Source organism: Peromyscus californicus, unplaced genomic scaffold (assembly GCF_007827085.1).
Source record: "Peromyscus californicus insignis strain IS unplaced genomic scaffold, ASM782708v3 Scaffold_4__1_contigs__length_199733344, whole genome shotgun sequence".
In the NCBI taxonomy this organism is placed as follows: Eukaryota; Metazoa; Chordata; class Mammalia; order Rodentia; family Cricetidae; genus Peromyscus; species Peromyscus californicus.
In genome coordinates, this window is record NW_026294562.1 from 102,582,575 (window position 1) to 102,608,422 (window position 25,848).

General features: G+C 42.1%; 1 protein-coding gene and 1 long non-coding RNA gene across 3 annotated transcripts in view; one reads left to right on the forward strand and one right to left on the reverse strand.

Annotated features, from left to right (window-relative positions):
- Positions 1–685, reverse strand: part of Pgm2l1 (phosphoglucomutase 2 like 1) — a 51,255-nt gene extending 50,570 nt beyond the window's left edge. Inside the window, exon 1 of the mRNA XM_052762819.1 lies at positions 322–685. Coding sequence (XP_052618779.1) covers positions 322–432 — 111 coding nt within the window. The 5' untranslated portion in view covers positions 433–685. The remainder of the gene's footprint in view (positions 1–321) is intronic.
- A 122-nt stretch (positions 686–807) lies between these two features.
- The window catches only part of LOC128125423 (uncharacterized), a 33,966-nt gene continuing 8,925 nt past the window's right edge, over positions 808–25,848 (forward strand). For both annotated transcript variants that reach the window (XR_008223157.1, XR_008223156.1), the window contains exons 1-2: positions 808–1,258; positions 22,901–22,980. This is a non-coding gene — a long non-coding RNA (uncharacterized LOC128125423). The remainder of the gene's footprint in view (positions 1,259–22,900; positions 22,981–25,848) is intronic.

The window sequence follows — 25,848 nt, forward strand, 5'->3', positions numbered from 1 at the left end:
TGATGAGGATCATGAGGATGAAGTCTTTTTGAGAATGAGAGATGATACACACTAGAAGGAAGAGGGCGACAAGGGAATGGGTTGTAGTGTAGCCTACTGCAAAAGAAAGCTACTGCAGATGTCGCTGCCCAGCCCAGCCCGCCCTCCTGAGGGAGGCAGCCCCTGCATAGGTGAGAGGCATCGCCCAACTCCGCTAGCCCTGCGGTGGCCGGAGCCATCTCCCCTGGAGCCTGCAAAGCCCTGGGTGGGTACCGGAAAGGGCGGATTGTGAGAGGGTGGGCAGGAAGAGGGGGACGGATGCCCGGGTGTCCAGGTACCCACCTTGTCCCAACGCAGCCACTGCTCGATGGCCGTGTCTAGCTGGGGGTCCCCGGTGAGGTAGGGGGCGTGGAGCAGGTTAGAGTTCAGGTCACCATCTGCGTTCTCAGCCATGGCAGACACACGGGTGTGCCGGCCCGAGGGGCGGGTGAAGACACCGAGTCGGGGGGCTCTGGGTATGCTCACCAGGGTCCAGACGCCCCCTCCTTGCCGAAGGGCATCGGAGACCCACCGGGAGGCGTTCAGTCAGCACCCGCTCCTGCCGCAGCTTCCCGGCGAACCGGGAGAGAGGGCGGAGACTGCCGCCAGCCTCCCAGTAGACCAGCTCCGGATCTCAGCTCGAGCTGACTGAGGCGGGCGTGAGGCGAGAGAACAACAACAGTCCCAGATGTCTGGGTCGCCGCCTTCGCCCGCGCCGCCTTAGGCCCCGCCCCCGCGCCGCCTGCCCCGCCCCCGCCCGCCGCTGCCGATCCGAGTGCCCGAGGCATGAGGCGCGAGCCCGGGAGCGCGCGTGCCCGGAGCCTCCGCAGCGGCGGCGCTTACTACCCGCGGAGGCAACGGGGCACAGCTGGCTTTAATTCTTTTTAACGCTGTTCCCCAGCTGTCTTTCCCTCGTTACCCGCCCCACGCTCGCACGTGGGTCTCCACCTGCTGTCCCAGTCGCCTCCAGCAGCCCGCCTCTGCCCTCACTAGGAGAGTCCCCCCGGCGCGCACAGGCGCCACCCTCTTCGCCTGGAGGCTCGGTCTTGCTTGGCAGAGCAAGGGGGCGCGCGTGAAGCCTCACGGGAGTTGTAGTTTTTCCCCTTTCCCGAGCTCGGAACGCCCGTTGCAATCCCTGTTCTTCAGAGGGGAAAAGCACCACCCCAAGGCTGTTGGTTCCCTGATGCTCCGTCCCTTTGCTTCCTAATTGCGCTGCGCCTTGGTAGTTCCCTGCATTAAGGTAAACAAGGAATGTCGTGAGGAACAACTTGTACCCGTTTGGTGCTTGACAGTTTGAGTTGTTTTCTGTCATTTCATCCATCCTGTGAGCGAGGTGGTATGTATATTCCATTCCACTTTACACAGAGGGAACTGAGAGGAGAACCGAATTTTCTAAGCAATAGTGTTCTAGAGAAATGAGTGAGGGTTCCAACCTGTCACAGCACCTCAGCTGGCAGTTGCTTTTGCTTGGCTGCAACAGCAGAGTAGAGGCAGGGAGAACAGAATGTCTGGAAAATAGGTAAGAATGTTGTCAGAGGATGGGTCGGCATTTAACCCTATTTTAAGAATGAACAAACATCATAAAATACATAAACCAAGAGAAGTAGGGATACAGAGGAAAAAAGAAATGGACTCCCCCAAATGGAAATAAGTTCTTCTCATCTTGGCCTCCTTTCTTCTATAAAATGTTCACCTTTCAGATCACATAACTTGAGGCCCGAGAAATACTGAAGACTTACCTATGGACCACTCAATTTTCTTTATTTTTGAGATAGGGTCTTCCTCTGTAGCTCTGACTAGCCTGGAACTTGATATATAGGAGGCTGGCGTTGAACTCAGAGAGAGCCACCTGCCTCTCCCCCTAGAGTGTTGGGATTAAAGTTGCACACCACCACACCCTACCATTTACCCTGACTTACTTGGTATGGCATTCTTGGGATGCACAAGATTAGATCAAGTATATTATAACTCTCCTCATCAGCATTTTTGTTTTGTTTTGGTTTTTTGAGGTAGGGTTTATCTGTGTACCTCTGGCTGTCATGGAACTCACTCTCTAGACCAGGCTGGCCTCTATCTCACAGAGATCCACCTGCCTCTGCCTCCAGAGTGATTTAAAGCCCGATCCTCATCAGCTTTTTGCTCTTGTAAGGAGCATATAATATTTATAGTATGACAGTACAGTAATTCTTTTTGTTTTTCAAGACAGAGTTTCTCTGTGTAATCCTGGCTGTCCTGGAACTCGATCTGTAGACCAGGCTGGCCTCGAACTCACAGAGATCTGCCTGCCTCTATCTCCCGAGTGCTGGGATGACAGTATAGTAATTTAAGAGTGCTTTTAGAGTGTTTTGAGGCTCATAGATAAAAGACATAATAAGTCCAAAGTATTCCTTTCATTCTATTAAAGTGCCATTTGCTAAAATAAAATCCAGAGTACTATCATAAAAAATTTTACAGTTTCTGAAAAATAATATGCCCTAGTTGCAAGTTGCAGTTTTTGCCTTAAAAACCGAGTGCTTCTTTGAAGGGGTTAGGGGCTCTTTTAACCTCATAAGACCCGGGAAACAATCGTGTGTCCAAGGAAGAAATTACTTGTCCACTCTAATCAGAATTATTATCCATAACAAATATTAAACATTTACTATGTGTTAAGGATTATGACAGTTGGGCTAAAAAGATGGCTCAGCTGTTAGAGCCTAGGCTCACAATCAAGAAGACAAGAATTGTTGTAGGAGCTGATGCTACAAGAATGTAAGTAATTGATTCAAGAAATCAAATCTGGGGTCGGAGTGATGTTTCAGTTGTTAAAGCTAGGCTAACAACCAAAATGCCAGGAGATAAAATCTAGAGAGATAGGACATGGGCAAGGATGTTTAGTCCATGATAAAGAGCAGATGCTTGCTGAGAAGAGTGGGAGTGGATTTGTCTGAAGCGATCAATGGAAGGACCAAGCAGGAGGGACCTGCCCTGGGTTCTCAACAACAGAAAGTAAGTCAAGAAAAAAGTAGAGGGCATTTCAGCCCTACTCATCAGTGATTCTCAAGTCCTACTAGGAGATTGTTTAAAGTATACCTTAGACTAGTGGACATAATTCCCAGAGGTTCTGAATTTGGATAAGGCCTCGGTAGCTCCATAAAAATGTCTAGTGATTGTGACCTAGGTGGTCATAATTAAAGTACACATTAGGAAAAATGTGTGGGCATCCTCTGGGAGCATATTAAGAAATGCAAATTTTCAGTACTCAATAAAGTTCTACTAGAGCAGATTTCATTTTAACAAGTCTACTAATTTATATTTAAATATTGTAAGTAATAGTTCTTATGAGACAGTTCTTTTTAAATACCAAGTCATAGTGCTGCATCAACAACTTTCAAGAGATGAAATTATATAGGACATGTAGTAAAGACATGAGGAATACAGGCTTTAATTTACTATCTTTTCTAACCAGCCTTCCCTTACTTTCATCAGTAAAATCCTAACATATTAACTGGTTACCTGACTCTTACCCATTGGGTCAGGCTTATTGTTTAGACACAACCCATAAACTCTAAGAACATTGTTTAAGTGTGTCCAGAAGGGTGGGGTCGGGAAAAGCTCAGAATCTTTCCTTTCTCTATTGGGGTTTGTCCAAAGCATCCTGTGTCTTTACTGTGTTTTTATTTGGTAAGTTTGTCAACCTTGTGATTATGAAAGTGGGTTCTTGGTTCTCAGAATGGAAATGCATTCTGAGAAATGAATTGTTAGGCAATTTTATCATTAGGTGACCATCACAGAGTGGCTGTAATGTCACTATGTGATAAAATTGTGTGGGATCACTGTTATATAGGAGTCCTCCTTTGACACAAACGTGACATTGTACATAACTGTATAATATAATTAATATTTGTACATTTTGATTGTGATGTATGCATATATCAATTGTATATGTTATCATACGTAATTATGATTGTGTCATTGCCTTAGTCAACTTCCCATTACTGTGACAAAATCCCTAAAATAAATCAACTCATCAGAAAGAAATGTTAATTTAGGCCTACAATTTAATAGACTTCAGTCTATGATCATTTGGCTCTGTTGTTTTTAGACATGTGAAAAGGCAGTGTTACAGCAGAGTGTACAATGTAGAGCAAAACTGCTCACCTCAAGGTAGCCAGGAAGTGAGAGCTAGGAAAAGGCTGGGGGGTCTCAGTATGCCCTTCAAGAACATGTCCCAGAGACCTAATTTCCTACCAACAGGCCCATCTCCTAAAGGTTTCACCACCCACAACAGGCTGGGGTCTAGTCTTTGTAGAATAGTAAAGACATCTAAATTATGATATATATTTATATACTGGCATATATTATATAGCAATATATATGTGATATGTCATAATATGTAAGTATATAAAACTTATCCTTAAGAGCCAGATATGGTGGCTACATAATCACAGCACAAGGGAGGTGGAGGCAGGAGGATTTGGAATTTATGGTAATCCTCGGCTACACAGAGCTCATTGCCAGCCTAGACTACATGAGACCCTCTTTTCTTCCCTGTGTCAAAACAAAACAAAAACCTAAATGGTTCAAAAATACTGTGTGTATATATACATTATATATATTATATATAATATATATATTAGAAGCATATCTTATAATTAGGAAAATAAATGACAAAGCAAATGGGTAAAAATAAATAATAAATCTGGGTAAAACAAACATGGCTATTCTTCGTGCTGTTTGTATGATTTGTCATTTTGAAAAATCTAATTAAAATACTGGAAGCTCTCATTCTGTTACAGTAGCAAGAAATTAAATTTTGGGGCTAAAGGGTATAATTCAGTAGTAGAGTATGTTGCCTAGTGCATGTGAGGCCCTGGATCAATAAAAGTAAGTTTTATCAGTATCAGAAGGCCCACCTTCCCCAGTTTTATGTGTGCTTGGCGGGGGGGGGGGGGGGGGGGGGGGGGGGGGGGGGGGGGGGGGGGGCGCCGCACTGCTGTGGGATGTTCTGCATGGCAATTGTGTTGCTAATTAGTCAATAAATAAAACACTGATTGGCCATTGGCCAGGCAGGAAGTGTAGGCGGGGCAAGGAGGAGAATAAAGCTGGGAAGTAGAAGGCTGAGTCAGAGAGACACTGCCAGCCGCCACGATGAGAAACATCATGTGAAGATACCGGTAAGCCATGAGCCATGTGGCAAGGTATAGATTAATGGAAATGGATTAATTTAAGCTGTAAGAACAGTTAGCAAGAAGCCTGCCACGGCCATACAGTTTGTAACCAATATAAGTCTCTGTGTTTACTTGATCGGGTTTGAGCGGCTTGGGACTGGCGGGTGAGAGAGATGTGTCCTGACTGTGGGCCAGGCAGGAAAACTCCAGCTACAGGGCACAAAGAGTCTATAGCTGTAGTTCTTCGAGGTGTCTGCTGACATGCACACTGTCTGGAGCCATACTGGTTACCGACAACACTGGAGGTCTGTCAGGTTTCTCTGACTACTCTTCATCAACAGTTCCCAGAAAATCTGGTTGTGGTCATGAACCCCATAGACTCCGTCTAGGTTTACCACATATTTGTTGTATTAGTCAGGGTTCTCTAAAGAAATAGAATGATAGAATGAATATTGATTAATTTTACTTATTTATTTATTAGATTGGCCTACAGGATGCAGCTCAAACTGTCCAACTTTGGCTGTTTCACACTAGAGAGGCAGAGGGGTCCTATATAATTGCTCAGTTCATGCAACTGAATGTCTCAGCAGCCCCAGGATAACACCGAAGGTCCTCGAGGATTCGAGGTGAAGGAATGTACCAGCTACAGGATAGATGAACCTACTAGTGGTATGATGTCAAACAAGAAAAAAAGTTTCCTTCCATGTCCTTTTGTCTGGGCTGGCCATGTTTAGGCTAGGTTTTCTGCTTCAGATAATCTAATCTAGGAGATTTCTCACAGGAGTGCCCAATGCCTTATGTTTTATTGGACTCCAGATGCAGTCAAGTTGATGAAGAGCTATCACAATCATCCCCTCTAAAACCTCAACAGGTCCTGGAGGTGGTACCAGAAAATACAACTCAGGAACAAGACATTAAATCCTTTTAAATTTTAAATTATAGCTGGACAGTGGTGGCACACACCTTTAATCCCAGCACTCAGGAGGCAGAGGCAGGTGGATCTCTGTGAGTTCGAGGCCAGCCTGGGCTACAGAGTGAGTTCCGGAAAAGGCGCCAAAGCTACACAGAGAAACCCTGTCTCAAAAAAACAAACCAAAAATTTAAATTATATGGTTATTATTGTGTGTATGTGCCTGGTGTGTGTATGTGTGTGTGGAGGGGTGTGTGACAGCATATGCGTAAAGGTCAGCATACAACAGTAGGAGTCAATTCTCTCCTTCCACCATGTGGGTCCTTGGGATGGAACTTGGGTCATCAGGCTAGTTGGCAAGCAAGTACCTTTACAGGCTGAGCCATCTTGCCTGCCAACCAAGACATTAAGTCTTGAAGAAATCATCATTTCATCCTGTGACCACTATGAAAAGAGGGTATTCTCTTCTTGTTGCTTACAGAGATATGTGTCATAAACCCTAGTTAGCTTTACATTAAGGAAGTATGTGTGATTCCAGGTGGTTCAATGGCACATGCCTTTAATCCTAGCACTTGGGAGGCAGAGTCAGGTGGATCTCTGTGAGTTCCAGTTCCAGGACAGCCAGGGCTACACAGAGAAATACTGTCAAAAAAAAAAAAGAAAGAAAGAAAAAGAGAAATGAAAAGAATGTGTGTGTGTGTGTGTGTGTGTGTGTGTGTGTGTGTGTGTGTGTGTGTGTGTAAAAAGGAAGAATTATGTAAGCAATGTTCTTCTTTTAGGCCATAACAACAAATAAAAGGGGATCTTTGTGAAAGGGGGAATGGCTGCAGACCCAGCAGGGCTACAGAGAAGCAAAGTGATAAACCCAGGATGCAAATTTTAAGGAGGCACTTGCTCTCATATTTGTGGAAGTGCAGAGTTGGTGCCTGTGTGTAAGCGCCTCATTCCACTTGCAGTATCTCTATATAGATATGATTCACATACTACATAATATATTCTTTTAAAGGATATAACTAAATGTTTTTAAAAAATTCATTCACAGATAACACACACACACACACACACACACACACACACACACACACGAATTTTAGAACAATTTGAGAACATTTTACCATCCCATAATCCTGTGCCCTGCTCTATCAGTCCCCTTACCACTCAAGTCTTCACCCACAGGTTTAGGCAACCACAATTCTATTTTCTAGCTCTATAGAGATCGCCCTATTCTAAACATTGCTTTTTAAATGGAATCATGTAATGCACAGGCTACCATTGTTGATTTCTTTTCATTAGTGTAATTTTTCTAAGGTTTACCCATTCTAGCTGGGCATGGTGACTCACGCCTGTAATTCCAGCACTTTGGAGGCTAAGGTAGGAGGATTGCTGTGAGTTAAGGCTAGCCTGGGTTACACACTGAGTTCCAGGCCAACTTGGGCTACAGTGTGAGACCCTTCTTCAAGAAAAGAAGGGTCTGTCCATCTTGTAGCATGATCAAGTCTTTCTTTTTCAGTTGGTATCTCAATAAATACAGAAAAGTATTTTATAGAATCTAGCACTCTTTCATGATAAAAAACATTCAATACAGTGGGAACAACTTTTCCATTCTGATATAGGGCATCCACAAGAAATCTACAGTTAAAAAACACTGTACTTAATAATGAAAGACTGGGTACCATCCTCACTAGAAGAAATAAAACCATCTTTATTCAGAGGTGAAATGATTTATATATATATAATTTTAATTTAATCAATAAATGGGTACTACAGGGTTTCAAGATAAAAACATATAAAATCAAATCTATGCACTTGAACTATGTGGAAATAAAATTAACAAAACAACTTTCAGTAGTATCAAAAAGAATGAAATGTTTAGTAATACATTTAACAAAATAAGCACAAGATGTGTATTCTGAAAACCACTAAACACCGTTCAAATATTAAAGGTTTATGACTGAACAAAATCCCATGTTCAAATATTGATATGAAGATAAAATTTTAGGAGTTATGTCTTGTCTTCCTTCCATTTTGTCATAATATTTTTGTATGTTTCTGTTTGCTAGTTATGGTTGACTTTTGTGGCCATATTCATGAGATTTTAAAAATATTTTCTTGTGATGTATTTGCTTGTGTTCAAAGCAATACTATCATCATAAATGACTTGAAAATGTGCCCTCCTCTTTTGATTTTTGAATAATTTGCAAAAAGTTGATGTTAATCCTTACTTAGATGGTATTCTGGCTAGTCTTATGTCAACTTGACACACAAACTAGAGTCATCTAAAAGGAGGGAACTCAACTGAGAAAATGCCTCCATAAGATCCTGCTGTGAGGCATTTTCTTAATTAGTGATTGATGGGGAAGGCCCAGCCCATTGTGGGTGGGGCCATCCCTGGACTGGTGGTCGTGGGTTCTACCTGAGCAAGACATGGGAAGCAAGCCAGTAAGCAGCACCCCTCCATGGCCTCTGCATCAGCTCCTGCCTCCAAGTTCCTGCCTTGTTTGAGTTCCTGTTTTGTTTGAGTTCCTGTCCTGACTTCCCTTCGATGATGAACAGAATATGAAAGTGTAAGCCAAATAACCCTTTTCCTCCCCAACTTGCTCTTTGGTCAGAGCGATTCATTGCAGCAATTGAAATCCTAACTAAGATAGATGGAAAATGTGACATTATGCTTCCATGACTTCTCAGGACACACCACCTTCATAATGCCTTGACATAGTCACCAACCCAGAAACTCTACTTTAGGTTTTTTATTTTAGTTACTATATTTCTGTTTATAGAGTTACTTTAGACTTGCAAATTTGGAATCATATTTTCCATGGCTTCCTAGTCTCTGCAGAGATCTTCAAACTTTAAAAATATATATCTATAGTTAGTATAGTTGTTTCTTATCTAAAATACCTATGCTTTAGTTTTTTCTTACCTATTATTTTTCTTAGTCTTTAATTAGAGAATTTCGTTTTTGTGAGTGTGAGTCTTGTTTTTGTGTATATGTATATGTTGGACATTATATTTGAAAAAATCATTTGTGGGAGTAAATCTAGACTTTCAGTGAATGTTCTCAGCTCTCAGGAGGATTTGCCACATTCCTGGGAGTTCAGCCATGTTGAGGCTTGAAATTCTCTGGAATTTTCATGCGTTTCTAGAAACTGCAGTTCCATGTACATTGCTGCCTTCTAGTTTCTCCTCCATGTATTGGGGTCCCGACATTTTTTAAGAGGTTTTCCTGTCCGACTATCAACTTTGTAAAAACCATGGGTTTTCTTGTCTGTCTTATTTGCCCACTAGAGTTTTAAAATTAAAGTTCACAGTTTTCAAGACTGGTGAATGCTTTCAGGTCAAAAGCCAAAGCCATGTTTTGTCCAGTTCCTTCTCTGGTCTAACGTTTTCCCTTCACCTTTGGCCTGCTCTTTTCATACTGGGTTGTCATGTCTCCTTTATAACTTTAAAGAAGTTTAAAAAGTATTATTCAGCCTTTTATTAGCAGGATTGTCAGCACAAATAACTTCATGGGGGTGGTTAGTATATTTTTATAATTACTAATGGCCATAAAATATTATGTCAAGTTGATCTGTATTTTTTTTTTTTTTTTTTGGATTTTCGAGACAGGGTTTCTCTGTGTAGCTTTGCGCCTTTCCTGGGACTCACTTGGTAGCCCAGGCTGGCCTCGAACTCACAGAGATCCGCCTGGCTCTGCCTCCCGAGTGCTGGGATTAAAGGCGTGCGCCACCACCGCCCGGCTTGATCTGTATTTTTTATGATTCTCATTTTTTAGGATTCTTCACTTACCTCCATTTTTCTCTTACAATAAATAAAAACAAAAATGGATACTTTGTGCATAAAGCTGTTGTAGTTTTCTGCATCATTACATTTATCCAAATTATTAAGGGTTTAATTACAGGACAATCTACTACAAATATTTCAGAAACTTGACTTCAAAGAATTGACCTAGTTTCTTGGGAATTAAATTTCATGGTTTTAGTCTTTTTTATTAGTTCTTTGAGAATTTTGTATATATTTTGGTCATATTTACTCCAACCCTCTCTGCCCCCAGATCTACCCACTTCCATACACACACACACACACACACACACACACACACACACACACACACACACACTTTCATCAAGTCCAGTTTGTGCTGCCCATGTATTCCTGGATGTCTGGCCTTCCACTGAGTCTTTTTGGTCCTGTCACAGAAGTAATAGTATTTTTTATACTAAATAGAGTCAGTTAATCTTGGCTACCTGAATAAGTAGTTCTCAGGCAGAATATGGATCTTTCTGAATTTCCTTCTAAAATGTTAGCTCTTACATAAATTATTTAAGTTTAACTTAATGTGATAAGTACCTGCTTGTCTTAAGTTTACAACCCTTTGCTAGGCCTTCTGGATGCAGGGATAAACGTGATAGACAAGCCTGGGCTCTGCCCTTTAAAGGTTTAGGTAGTAGATTTCACTGAGAAACAGTATGATGATGAGTCCTTTGATAACAGCAGTCATATTATGAGACTGCAGGGGACAGGCATTTACTCCAAACTGTAAAGGGCCATAGAAGGCATCCTGGAGGAGTAAACCACTGAACTTGGTAAGGCTTGAAGTCAAGCAGCTTAAGTTTTCCAACTTTGTCACTGTCTTTCAAGATTATTTGGATTTTCTAGGTCTTTTGAAAGATGAGAATATAAAGGCTAGAATGGGGGGGTGGTGCTGCTAGGATTATGACTGAAGTTACATTAAATCTTCAAGCCTATTTAAGAATAAATGACATCTTAAAAATACTCAGTTGAGCCGGGCGGTGGTGGCGCACGCCTTTAATCCCAGCACTCGGGAGGCAGAGCCAGGCGGATCTCTGTGAGTTCGAGGCCAGCCTGGTCTACAGCGCGAGATCCAGGAAAGGCGCAAAGCTACACAGAGAAACCCTGTCTCGAAAAACCAAAAAAAAAAAAAAAAAAAAAAAAAAAAAAAAAAAAAAAAATACTCAGTTGAGGGGCTAGGGAGATGGCTCAGTCCCTAAAGTGCTTGCCTTATATCCACAAGGATCTTAGTCTCCAGCACCCATGTGAAATCCAAGCTCAACAGCATGCACCTGCAATCCTAGTGGTAGGGATGTGAAGACAGAGGACCCCGGGGCTCTATGGCCAGTCAGTTTACCTGAATTGGTGAGTTCCAGGGTCAGTACGTTAACCTCTGGCCTCCACACACACATGCACATATATATGTACCCCCCCACATACGAGCACACCAATATATACATACACATACATCACACATGTACAAACCCTGAGTCTTGCAATTCATAAAAATGATATATTTGTTTTTTAAAGACTTTCCTTAATTTCGCTCAGCAGAGTGTCACAGCTTTCAATGTATAGGTCTTATAAGTCTTAAATGTATTTTTTAATATTTTACCCTTTTTATGCATTACATAAATGGTTTTGTTTTCTAGTCTAGCTGAACAATAGAATTGGCAAAAAGGCCGGGCGGTGGTGGCACTCGCCTTTAATCCCAGCACCCGGGAGGCAGAGTCAGGCGGATCTCTGTGAGTTCGAGGCCAGCCTGGGCTACCGAGTGAGTTCCAGGAAAGGCGCAAAGCTACACAGAGAAACCCTGTCTCGAGGAAAAAAAAAAAAAAAAAGAATTGGCAAAAAGGGATAAGGCATTCGAAACAAAGGAAACAAAATAGGTAAGATATTGAATGCTGAGAGCTGCTGTAAGCCCCTCCATGCTGATATGGATGAAATGTTGCTGAGTGAATAAATGTAATGAGGAAGACATGGTCTTCTTTTTTAATTCCAATCTATCATACTTAATATTGAGCACACATAACAATATCTTGTTGAGTAGAGATAGTCTTATCTAATAACGTGACAATGACACCTGAGATGCTGAGTTAGTTTAAACTCTTTGCAGGGGGCAAGGGCGTCAAGCCATCTGTAAGCTACACTGATCAAAAGACTGTGTGGTGCCAGCGTTAGGGTAGATTAATAGATCAATGTAACAGACTGAAGAGTCCCCAAGAAGACTCATGGTCTTTGATTCTCAACAAAAGCACGAAAACAAGCCAAGGAAAAATGGGGAATGTTTTTACCATGCACTACCACTGTATATCTAACAGGGTTGGGAGATCCACCTCAATCCTTTACCTCACAGCATATATAAAAATTAATTTTAGATAGATCAAGAAGCTGAAGTCTTGTAGAAGAAAATAAAGAGTATCTTTGCAACTTGAGTTTCTAAGCATAGCCAGTGCATTGAGGATGGAAATGTAAAACTGATCAATTATAGTCCGGGTATGGTGTCATATGCTTTTAATCCCAGCATCCAGGAGGCAAAGGCCGGCAGACCTCTAGGTTCAGAGTTCAAGGCAAGCCTGCCTGGTTACATCGCAAGTTCTAAACCAACCAAGGCTACATAGAGAGACCCTGTGTAAAACAAACAAACAACAAAACTGATCAATTACATCATTAAAATTAGCAAGTCAGCCTTAAGAAAATGATTTGACCAACCTTGGTGTACAGAGCATTTGCGTAATATATGCAAGGCCTAATATATGTTCAGTTTCCAGCATGGATAGAAGGAAGAAAGGAAAGGAGGGAAAATGACCTGGTAAGATATTAATTAAGATAAACTGATTTCAAAATATGTATCTGATAATGAAATGGTATCTCCCTAATATCTACAGGATTCCTATACCATAATAAAACAGGAAATAATAGTAATGAAAATAAAAACAAACCTGCATATCTTTTCTTGTAAATGACAAAGTCAAACACCCTAGCTTAAACAGAAAACTGAATTTCTTACCATAGTGCAAATGTACTTAAATGCCATTGAACTATACTCTTAAAAGGTCAGATAGAGTAAAATTTACATTTCATTTGTTTGTAAAATAACTATTTTTATATACAGTTGCAAGTTTCTCTCATCAAATGTATTTGCCTGTGTGCTTGAGAAGGGCAGGGGTAGAGCTAGTTGCAGGCACCCTGTGTCCTGACAGGAAGGAAGGGTCCTTCTCCATCCTCCAGTTCATTTCTCACTTTCCTCCCAGCCTTTCCTACTTAGTTTTCAGAATAAGGCATTGACAACTGCATACATCTCCAGGAAATGCCCTCCTAACTAGCAACCATAAAATAAAGAGAATTGCCTCTGCTTCAGAAGAAGAAATTTGTGCTCACTGCTCCTGTGGTGATGGGGTGAAGGACGTACTGTATGTGACTCAGGCTGCAACACTCACAGAAAATGGAAAGTGAAACAGGAGCCTTTCCTCAGGGAAGTTCAGAGTCCTGTTGCCGGAATAAGGAGAAGGAAAGAAAACAAACAGATGAAAAAGACGAAAACAGAAACAGATGCCTTCCATACCGATTTGATTCATCTTCCTGGACCTAACGCACCTCTCTCTCTCTCTCTCTCTCTCTCTCTCTCTCTCTCTCTCTCTCTCTCTCTCTCTCTTTCTGTTTTACCATCTGTCAATCTCCTTTCTCAGTTCTTCCTGAAAAGCTCCAGTTCTCTCTTATTTGTTCATTATCTTTATACTGTGTACCTAATTTATATTGTACACAGTCTTCTGGAACACACCTTAGGAACACAGTGATAAGCAAACCAAAGGCTCCCCGATACTCTTGTTGCGTGGATTGTTTGCCCCCAATGGATGGCATTTGCCAGCTTCATACTGTGACAGTTCTAAATACCACAAGTAAATAAAGTTTTGTGGTTCGTGAAAGAAAATGTTCAAGAAGGCTGCTGTATTTGCAATCTCCGAATTAAGCTCCCTCTTGAAGTTCTGTGCTAGCATTCTTCACCTAGAGCATTTTAATATATCTGTCATTGTGAACTTGAAAATCCATGAAGTTAATTTTCCAGCCCTAACAATGGTTCCTTTTCTAATGAAATATAAGATCCAGCTTCTACTGTAATATGTGGATGGTGTAGTGCATGTACACAGAGGATAACTGAATCTGCTGGAGCCAGCTCTTGTTTAGGGACTATCATTTTATGTTAGTATTTCCTCAGTTTGAAATGTCCTGGATAAATGACTACTTTTCAACAGAAGGAAAAAAATAGTATGCATTACTGTTAAGGTGAGGAATAAAAGCTATAATTTCCTGCTGATTTTATTGTTTGAAAATCTTTGTAAACCAATAAGTCATATACATAATTATAAGTTTGTAAAGCTATTAAGTATGTGTATGCACAAAATTATAAGTTTGAACAAGTTATATGCATATATAAAAACACATTATTATAAGTACATATATATTATATAGTATCTGTAATACATATACTCAGGAGTTTATCTTTTGTGTATATGTGTTTGTGTGTGTGCATGGATGGGGAGGTACAGGTAGATATGCATATACATGCATGTGGAGGCCAGAAGTTGACATTAGGTGTCTTCCTCAACCATGCTCCACTTTATTTTTATTTTTATTTTTTATTTTTTTTTTGGTTTTTTTCGAGACAGGGTTTCTCTGTGTAGCTTTGCGCCTTTCCTGGAACTCGCTTTGGAGACCAGGCTGGCCTCGAACTCACAGAGATCCGCCTGGCTCTGCCTCCCGAGTGCTGGGATTAAAGGCGTGCGCCACCACCGCCCGGCCCACTTTATTTTTTGAGGCAGAGTCCCTCACTGAACTTGGGGCTCACTGGTTTAGCTAGACTGGATGGTCAGCAAGCTCCAGGGATCCTCCTGCCTCCACCTCCCCAGAGCTGGGGTTACAGTTGCACACCACCCACCTGGCTTTTACATGGGTGCTGGAGACTGAACTCAGGGCCTCATGCTTGTATAGCAAGCTGCTCACCGAATGAGCCATCTCTCCAGCCCCATGAGTTTTATCTTTTCTGTCCATCCTTTCATTAAAATCATCAATGAGTCTAAAAAACATTTATCATCAATAGCTGCATTCCACTGTATCAGACCAGAATGAAACAAAACCAAACCACCTAACTGGGCTACCCAAAAGAGGTGCAGTTTTCTTTTCTAAGCCACACAAGAGGTCTCTGGAAAGGCTGGCCATATGTAGATGGTAAGAGAAGCCATAAGCAAGCCTGTTTCCTTTTATCTTTTGGCTCTATCTGACATGCTGTTCTCATTCTCACAGTCAAAACATGATCATCACGGTCTTAGTTTGGGTTTCTATTGCTGTGAAGAGACACCAGGACCACAGCAACTCTTACAAGGGAAACATTTAATTAGGGTTGGTTTATAGTTTCAGAGGTTTAGTCTATTATCATCATAGCAGGAAGCAAGGCAGCATGCAGGCAGACATGGTGCTAGAGAAGGAGCTGAGAGTCCTGCATCTTGACTCACAGGCAACAGGAAGTGATCTGACACACTGGGCAGTATCTTGAGCATATATGAGACCTTGAAGTCCACCTCTACAGTGACACACTTCTTCTAACAAGGCCATACCTACTCCAACAAGGCCACACCTCCAAATTGTGCCATTCCCTAATGAGCTTATGGGGACCAATTACATTCAAACTACCACAGTCACCTTTAGCATTATGTAGACATTGTAGGCAAGAAAGTGAAGAGAAAAAGGTTCATGTTACATATGCCTGCTGACCTGCTTTAAACTGCTTTCCCATGAGTCCTTGAGGCCCTGAGGGAATGGGCCAGGCTGCCTAGCTGACTGCTTCCCGGGAAACTCAAAATGGCTGAGCCTCTCAGGTCAAGTTGCTTAGCTGATCCATGTTTAATTTAGGTATCAGTTTTATTCTAGTGCTAAGGATCTCTATCAATTTTGTTTGTTACAAATTAGATGGAAAGCCTATAATTCCTTAGCCATCTTGGAAAAAATTTGTTAGGCTGTCTTGGCAACATACACAAACTGAACCTCAGTGGCTTATATAGGAATAGACAGTATTTTCAGAAACAAGAAGTTGTGCATTGAGCCCATACCAGGATTAGCTTAGTCAGTGGTTCAGAACTCTTCCTCACCTCTGTCTCCCTGGATGCAGGTAGCTATGCCAGTCTCATGCATCATTTCTGAGCCCAAATATTTCCAAGGGCAAAAAGAATGATGTGTGGTTTTTATTAGCCTGAGAAACTTTCTGCAGAAGTCCTTGGCAATGTATACACCTGTTTAATGACTCCATGGCAAGGTGCATGAAGCCACATGAGTGCCTTAGATTAAACATGCTTCCCTTCTGGCGAGCTGGGACTAGGGAGCCTTGGGCAGGAAGATGGAGCCTATGTAAACATGGAGTTCTGCCAGCATGAGAAAAGGAACAAGTAGTATATGGAGATGCTCCAGCAGTGTCTGTTAAGGACTGGGAATGACGGGACAAAGAGGAGAGAGAGGCAGAAAGTAGTGCACCAAAGGCAGAATTAAAGACAGAAAGGCCACAGCAGCATCAAAATACCCCAGAGAGGCCAGGCTGGGCAAAAATATCTGCAATCCTAGCTATTTTGTAGCTTGTGGCAGAAAGATTGCAAGTTCAGTGTCAGCTTGGGTCACACGATGAGATGTAGCCTCAAGATAAAAAGAGGCCATGGATGTAGCTCAGTGGTAGGGTACTTACCTAATATGGTGAAGTCAATCTCCATTACTGCAAAAGAAAGAAAGGGAGAAAGAAAGAAAAAGAGGAAAGAAGGAAGGAAGGAAGAAAGGAAAGAAGGAAGGAAGGGAGGGAGGGAGGAAGGAAGAAAGATAGATCCTAGGGAAGGCGTCAAAACACCATAGGAAACTCAAGAGGAAATAAACTTATGAAAAGGGTAACAAGCACTTTCTTCTTATGGCTGAGTACAGGGACCCTTACATCAGAGGAAACAACTTGGTCTCATGAAGTACCTATTCAGATGATTGCTATAAACTTCGCCCATTCCTTCTATGCTATGTGCCCACCAAACACTTGGAGAGATTATTTCAATGTTTGGTCTCAGTCAGGGCAAGGTTAGCCAAGACACTTCTGTGGACTACCTACTTTTAAAGTATTCTCTGTGGTCTAGAAAGGTGATATTATTTGTCTAGAGTGATAATAATAAACAATAAATAAATAAAAATAATAAAATTTTCATTAAAAACTTGAAGCAATGAAAGCTAATGACCCAGGGCTGGAGATATGGCTTAGTGGTTAAGAGCACTGGCTGCTCTTCTGGAGGACCCGGGTTCAATTCCCAGCATCCACATGGCACCTGACAACTGTCTGTAATTCCAGTTCCAGGGGACTTGACACCCATGGAAAAACACCAAAGTACATAAAACAGAAATAAATAAATAAGAAAGAAAGAAAGTTATGACCCTAACAATTGGCAATAAGCCTTTAAAACAGGTGGAGCCAGTTCCCCTTCCCCTTGTAAACTGAAGCATTAAATAGTTAAAACCAACCACAAAGAGTGTGGTTTATTTATTATATATATTCAAGATGAAAGGGGATATGGTCTCAGCAAGTCGGCTGGGGATAGCTCAGACTCTGCAGCTAGCTTTGCTCTGTTATTTTTTTTTCTCTTTGTTCATGTCTTTTGGTTACAGTGGGAACCAGAAGCCTTAGGGGAAAGGGATTGTTTTGAATACTGGACTGAGAACAACAGGAAGGTTTGGGTGTAGGAGGAGAAACAGAGTGGTTTTAGGCTTGGAACCAGTGAGAGCTAGGATCTATGTGGATGTGTCTGTGCTAAGCATTTCACACTATTTTATAGAAAAGTAAAAAAGACAGCCATTATGCTAAATAACACGATGCAGATCACATGAATAAGACATGGAGACCTAGTGTTTGGCAGAGTAGGTAAGTTCTGTGTAGCTTCAGTGTGTCCCCCTCCTCCGCCCCCCGCCCCCCACATATACACTGTTTTAGTGTCCTTAGTCCGCTGAATGTGAGCAGTGGGTCCACCCAGAGCATCTTTCATCGCACCCTGCTCCCTATCATCAGAGTATCTTTAATACAGGAATATGACTGCTTCAGCATTTGCCCTCCTGGAAGTCACATTGCAGTCCCCAACCTGCAGAGTAGTCATGGAATGTTAAACTAGCTTAACTTCCACAGCCCTGGAGTCAGGCAATAACTGCCAACCTGAGACCGACTTAGAAGAGGGCTGTGGCCAGGCTGGAGAGATGGATCAGCAGTTAAGAGCACTGGCTGCTCTTCCAGAGGATGCTGGGTTCAATTTCCAGCACCCACATGGCAGCTCACAATTGTCTGTAACTGTCCCAGGAGATCTGACACTGTCACACAGACATACAGACAGACAGACACCCACTTAGCAGTTTATTCTATCCAATTCTGCCCTGGGCACAGCCACCTCCTGGGGTCTGGCTGGCACACATGCAGTTTCAGAATTGGTTCTGGTATGTACCCATCACTAAGGAAGAACCAGCTTTCATTTTATATTTTGAAAAATATTTTTTAATGTAGCAGGAATCTTAAAAGGGTCTTATTAATAAAATCAAATCTGGAGTCAGGTATTGGGGTGAACGCTGGAAGATCAGAGAAGCAGAACAAGCCACAGCTTCCTCACCTCGCCAGTTCCTCAGCTGATTCTCTTTCCTCAGACTGGAAGCCTCTGAGTTCTCATCCAAATGGATCTCAGCTGACTGCTGCTAAAAGCCTAAAAGCTTAACCAAGCTCTAGTTCCTCATCCTCACGCCGTAAATAACTTTCTGCTTCCTACCATCATTTTATTTTTTATTAAATGTATTTAATTTTGGAAGTGGGGAGCAGTGTGCCACAGCATGTGTATGGATGTCGGAGGACAACTTTTGGGAGTCAGTTCTCACTGTTCATTATGTGAGTCCCAGGGAGCTAACTCAGGTTGTCAGCTTGGCAACAAACACCATTCCTCACAGAGCCATCTTGCCAGCCTGTAGTTTTCAAAATATATTTTTGTTAGGTATTACTGATTGCAATGCTGACTTAAAAAGGGGAAAGCAGCATACTTGTTGCCTGAAATAAGAACTGGAAATTTCTACGGCTTAAAGCTGATGGTGACTCATTTAAGCTCAGGAACTGTTTCCTAAGGAATCACGGACTTGAATTACATCAGTTATTTATTATAACTCTGCCCTTTTGTCCTGTTTCCCTTCGTTTCCCTAATCTCATATTGGCGGAAAGGGAATTGGTGATGCGGAACCCTTGAAAAGTGCATTTGTTCCGCGGTTCTCGGCACTGTGTAATTTGAGCATTGTGATGCTTGGCTTCTGTTCTTTTCTACTTGTTCTCAGCTTTTCATTTGGCTGCTCTGTAAGCTCTCTTTCTAATGCTTGAATTGCAAGGATGCACAAAAGAAGCTGCTTTTATGACATACTAAGAGAAGGATGTCCTGTTCCAACTTTATAATAGTAGACTTGGAGATAAGTATTCTATTTCAGAAAGATTGAATACATTCTACTCAGAAGCAGCTTCTGATAATTAAATTTAGGGCACCAAAAACCTAATGAGTGATTTTTGACTCAACAATATTTTTATTTAGCTAATAATGAAGATATACTTTTATTGTGTTGATGGCTTTGCCTGTTAATACTTCGTTTTCATTTAATCAAACAAAAATGGATATGCATTATTGGACTGTCTTCATGATATTTACTTTTTTCTTTTTACTATATTATGGACTATTTAAAATTATTTCATATTTGCTGAGTTAGTAATGATGACTCATTTTCATTGAAGTTAATATGCAAATATTTTAAGTCTTGGATGGGCGACCATCCAGGTCATCTGTTGCCCTGTCTCCTGCCCCATAGCCCATCTGTTTTATTTTGCAGCAACACTACTGCTTACATATTCTCCATGCTGTCTTTAACAGAAACTCACTTATTGACCAAACATCTCATATGTACAGTAATACATTGTACAGTATACATTGTAAGACACTTTAAAAATAATATATGATGTTTTATCATTTAAAACCATTTTGTGTTGTATGGATGAGGTGGGAAATGGTCAAGGAGGAGACCCAGAAATAATGGGCAATATATCATAAGACAATTGGGAGGAAGGAGACATCTGTAAACACAGGTGAATTTTAGGTAAAGTTTATCTTTGTCTCTCCCGTGTTATCTTCCCATCATCCAAGGCTTTTTCCTACCATGTTACCCTATTGCTCCCAAATGATTGTGAGTTTCATAATTACCTGTAAGGATTGGCGTCTCAGCACTCCCGTCAGTCAGCTCCTCCCTCCTCCATCTCAAATCTTGACCAGTACAATTTGTTATTAAATGTTTGATAATGGAACTAGAGAGATAGCTCAGCTGGTTAAAAGCATGTACTGCTCTTCCAGAGGATCCAAATTCAGTTCCCAACGCCCACAATCGGGCAGTTCACAACCACTTGTAACTCTAGTTCCAGGGGTATCAGCTGCCTCTGGCCTCTATGGGAGCCCGCACTCACTCGCATACACCCTCACATAGACACACACGCACACAAGATTAGAAATAACCCTTTTTAAAAAGCTTTTCATTTTAATTTGTTTTTAAATTACTTTTTTAAATTATGAATGAGCCAAAGAAGTGAGGCAAACTACAATCCCAGTAACTTGAGAAGTAGAAGCAGGAGGATCGTGAGATTGAGACCAGTCTTGGCAGTGTGGGAAGAGCTTGCTTTCAAATGTCATGAGGCTGCCCTTGGCTGCACGGTGTGTTGTACGTCGCTGCCATGTTTTTAGTTGGGACCAGGAGAAGAGTGGTTTTTTCTTTCTTTCTATTTGGCTGCAGACATTTAAGGACCTCTCCGTGGGGTCAAGCACTGAAATGATTGAGCAGAGGCTTCCCTGACCATACATAGTAATGAATACAGTCTGCAAAAATAGCTTGAAAATGTCACTGAATGAACAGATGGCTACCGTTCTCCACAATTAGCCACAGAAAATCTCCAGAAAAGAGGGGGAAATCACATCTCCAAGGTTTCTGCACCATTCTATTCAAGTACTTGGTTTTCATTTAAGAAGTAATAAAATAATTATATAATCTAGCATTTATTACAATAAACATAATGCAATTATAATTTAATTTTTAAGAACCAAATATGTGCATTTTAACACTGCTCCATGGACCTCTTATGCTTTTTGGTAGCCCTAGTGTTATATTTGTAAGTTAAAAGGGTCAGTGGAAAACTAGGTAATACCTAATATTCAGCATTCTTTGATGACATTCATGTGTTATAATAAACCTCCATGCAGTAGACACTTCACAGATCAATTCTATGGACTATTCGCTGAGTAAGAAGTTGCTTATACATGTATACAGCTGGTCTAAGAAGTGATCCACTGCTCAAAACCGGGCTAGAATCCTTTCGGGTGATGACATTTCAATTGTTCTGGAAAAGAAATGCTCTCATTCTACAGAGGTTGCTAGTCTCAGTGTAGTGGCTGTCTTCCACTTGTACCCTTAAACCCATCCTCCAGGCCACTCTATGCCTCAGGAGGTTGGTGTGTGTAGAATTCCCCCACAAGCTCCCTTCCCTTCGGTGATAGTGGAGCCATGGAGAATGCCAGCAGTGACGGGAATGAGGTGTACACAGAGGCTGGATTGTCATTCACTTATCCCTTGTCTGGTGACTCTCTTTATAAAGCCTTGTCCATCTCTAGTTCCAGCTACAGCTCCCTCCCCTCATCCCTTCAGGTTCATAAATGGTCATATCTCCTCACCCCACCCAGGCTCTCTTTTGCCCTAGGACACTGCCCTGATCTTTATGGTATCTTTACCCTTATATAAAGACTGTCTCTTTTTTAGACTCTCCTCATACTATCCAGTCTGAAAGGCCTCTCTTTCCTATTGAGACCCACCATCAATATTCTGAAGTGGCAGGTGATCAGATTCCTGCAGATAATAAACAAGGTTGAGGAGAGGCTGGACATGGTGGCACACACCTTTAATTCCAGCACTGGGGAGGCAGAGGCAGGAGGATCTTTGTGAGGTTCAAGGCCAGCCTGGTCTAGAGTGCATTCCAGGACAGCCAAGGCTGTTACACAGAGAAACCCTGTCTTGGAAAACTAAAAGAAAAAAAAAAAAAGGTTGAGAATGACAAGTACAAGGCAAAAAGAGTGAGCAAGTCCCTGATTTTGTAGACCCAGAGGCCAGTCCCCAGGGGCCTGATTTCTGCAACTTTTCCTTCCACTCCATGGAGTTATTTTTAGATTGCAGCATCATTTTATTACTGTGAACGGTACACTCTGTGGCATACGGGCAAGTAACAGGAGTCCCACTAATGCTTGAGTTTTCTGTTACTCGAGAGAGAACTGTGCTAGAATCATTTCATGCCGTATAAAACTACATAAGATAGGCACTGAGTAGCTCCAGGCATGGCAAATAGCGATTGGAATAACACCTTCAGAGACGGCTGAACTGTGCAGAACTCATCCCCAGGCTTCCTACCCTCCGCCCCCACTGGAAGTCAGAAGGAAAAGAAGCCTGTAGCGTTCCTGAGACAGTTGAGTTCGCTCAGAAGTGCCATCAGAGATCTCACTATAAGGGTGTTTTCTATTGAAGTATACAAAAGCACTTTTACGTTTAGTGGGAGATAACTATTTATTTCCAGGTACTCGGTCAGGATGTCCTTTCCCAGCACCCTTTGCTTAACTTCCCTGGCTTTTCCCTGGCATAGATAGTATCATATGCCTATCCCTGAGCACGTAGCCAAGGCAAGGAGGTAGAACTGTGCTAATTAATATAAGTCTGAGCTCTGGAGCCCCGGTCAGGGGTGTAGTTACCGTCCCCAGAAGCATCTGGGCTCACAGTAGGGAAGCAGCTGGGAGGATGATAATGAAAATCAGGAGAACTACTAACAGGAAAGGGAATGGATGTGAGGGAGATAACTGTGTCTTCTGTGGCTTACCAGCTACATAAGCCAGCCGGTAATTTCCTGCTTAAACTAGTTACGTCCTTTTTCCTTTTTCTCTAGGAGGATCATGGGACTAATCACAGCTCTGTGCTGATTATCTGTGTGAGCCTAGGCCTGGACACAGTTCTGACTACTGGAAGGTATTTTTATGGAACCCAGTTACATTGAGCTTCTGTAAAATTAGTGTTAATACCGTTGGTCTACCTGGCAAAATTACAGGGAGCCTCAAGTGAGATGAGAGACAAGAGAACATTTTGTAAACTCTAAAGAGTAACATAAATGAAAACGCTCCTTTTTGGTTTGTGTGTATATGTGTGTGTTCATGTGTACAAGGGTGCACATGTGTGCAGGTGCATGTATGGAGGCCAGAAGAAAACCTCTGTTCACCTTGGTCTTTGTGATAGGGTCTCCTCCTATTGGCCTGGAACTGATTAAGTAAGCTAGGCTGGCTGGCCAGGCAACACATCGCAGCCATGTGCCCACCTGTCCCTGCCCAGCGCTGAGATTACAGACAGGAGCCAGCCAGCACACCCCGCTTATTCTTACTGAGCATCTGGGGATGGAGCTCACATCCTCATCCCTGGCCAGTAAGCATTACTGGTCTGTCACCCCCTTGGACACTCTTTCTAGTGCCCTTATTTTACTGTGCTAAGAACACTTGAGATGTTAAGTGTTCAGTACAGTGTTGTAACCTATAGGCAAAGCAGCATTGTTCAGACCGTACTCTAGAGACTGTGTTGCTCCTTTTAGTGAACAAATTAAGTACTCCCAGCTGATTTGAAAATACTAGACTGTTAACAACATCCCTAAGGTTTTTAGCCTCTTTCCTTAAGAGATTGCCCTCTGGACTGCTAAGAGCCAGATTTACAGTGGCTTGAGTTTTTCTCTATGTCCCTAGCAAAGAACCAAAAACACAATAATTCTAATAAAGCTAGTCCAAAAGTACTTGGTGAGCACTTTTTGGTTCCAGACGCAGTAAACCATTGGTGTGACTTATCATGGGATATTGGACTTGGGTGCAACTAGAGGTGGCAACATTTATCCCTCCATCTTCCAGGCCTTGTGCACACTCCTACCAATGAGAAGGAAGGACTTCTGTCAATTGGCTACAGTAAAGAAGGACAAAGGTCTTGAAGGAAGTCTTAATATTGTTAGGAAATTTGGCAAGGTGGGATTTGTAAGTAGACTGTACAGAGCTTAGGACATGTTTGAATTTTGATGTCACCTGTTACTTTGAGAAAATGCTAATGAGGTTTAATTTAATAAAAATAAGGCTGGGCGGTGGTGGTGCATGCCTTTAATCCCAGCACTCGGGAGGCAGAGTCAGGCGGATCTCTGTGAGTTTGAGGCCAGCCTGGGCTACAGAGTAAGTTCCAGGAAAGGTGCAAAGCTACAGAGAGAAACCCTGTCTCGAAAAACAAAAAATAAAAATAAAAATAAGCTTTCGGTAATCAGAATAATGTGGAAACAAGGACAATGATGCTTCCTCCCTGTGTCTATATACAGCTGCAAATTATACCAAATAATCCCAGAGTCTAAGGCTGTGGTGATTCTGTCTGGGACATTTTCCAAATACTTCTACTTAGCCCTGTGCCATTCTGCAGCTGATCAAAAAGTAGAGAAGGGACCCAGCCTACATATTTTGATAAAACACACACACACACACACACACACACACACACACACACACACACACACTTTGACCTACTGTCCTAGGTGAACATGTTTTGAGTACCTAGTGGCTCCCTTTATTTTTATGCAATATCTTATCCCATAGAACCAGAACATTTTAGTAAGTATATCCCCGTCTCCAGCTTCAGAACCAGTAAATAAGCTTGGATTCTGCAGTTCTAAAGTGAGAGCACTTGCTCTTGCAGAGGACCAGGTGCAGTTCCCAGAACCTGTATGGTGACTCACAGCCATCCTTAACTCCAGTTCCAGGGGATCTGATGCCCCCTTCTGACCCCCACAGGCACCAGGATGCATGTGGTACACATACAGCTGGCAAAACATTTATATGCATGCAATAAAATAAAGAAATCTAAGATTTTTTTAAATATGAGAGGTGTGATAAGATAATAGTTAAGTCTCCTTTAAACTTCTTTCTTTTATTTTCTTTTTATTTTTCTTCTCTCTCTCTCTCTCTCTCTCTCTCTCTCTCTCTCTCTCTCTCTCTCTCTCTCTCTCTCTTTTAGACAGAGTCTCACTATATAGCCCTAACTGCCTGGAACTCGATATATGGAACAGCCTAGCTTTGAGCTCACTGAAGTCTGCCTGCCTCTTCCTGCCTTTGCCTGCCTCTGCCTCCCAAATTCTGGGATTAAAGGTGTGCCTTACCACACCTGGCTCCTTGAATTCTTAATAAAATTAACTAGATTAATATTCTTAATAACATTAACTAGATCTATGGAATGGAAAAGTCCCAAGATATGTCTAGAAAAGTAAGCCAGTCCAAGCAAAATAAAGGGTTTTTCTAGAAAAAAAATAATTGAAAGAAGAGTCATACAGTATCGTGACTCAGAACAATAGACAGTTTTGAGCCCTAATCCCAGCACTCAATAGCTCTGTGACTTTGGGCAAGTCATAGGGCCTCCTGCATAGACCCTTCCAAGTTTGGCAGCAGCAGTGGGGGGTGGGGGGGTGGGGGGGGGGTTGGCACACGCCTTTAATTCCAGCACTTTGGAGGCAGAGACAGGAGGATCTCTGAACATGAGGTCAGCCCTGTCTGTAGAGTTCCAGGACAGCTAGAGCTTCACAGAGAAACCCTGTCTGAAAAAAAAAAAAAGACCCTTTCAGAAAGAGTGGTTATAGATAAGGCAATACAAATAAAGTGTAGCATAGAGACTGACAGTTGCTCAAAACATGGGCACCTTGTAGACTGGGAACAAGCAGGACAGAGAATCTAGCCTGCCAGAGAGAAGGCAACATCCCAAGGCAGCGTTCATTCCTGATAATGATATTTACTTGTGTCAGAAACACAAATCTTACAAATATTTAACAGTGTGGAA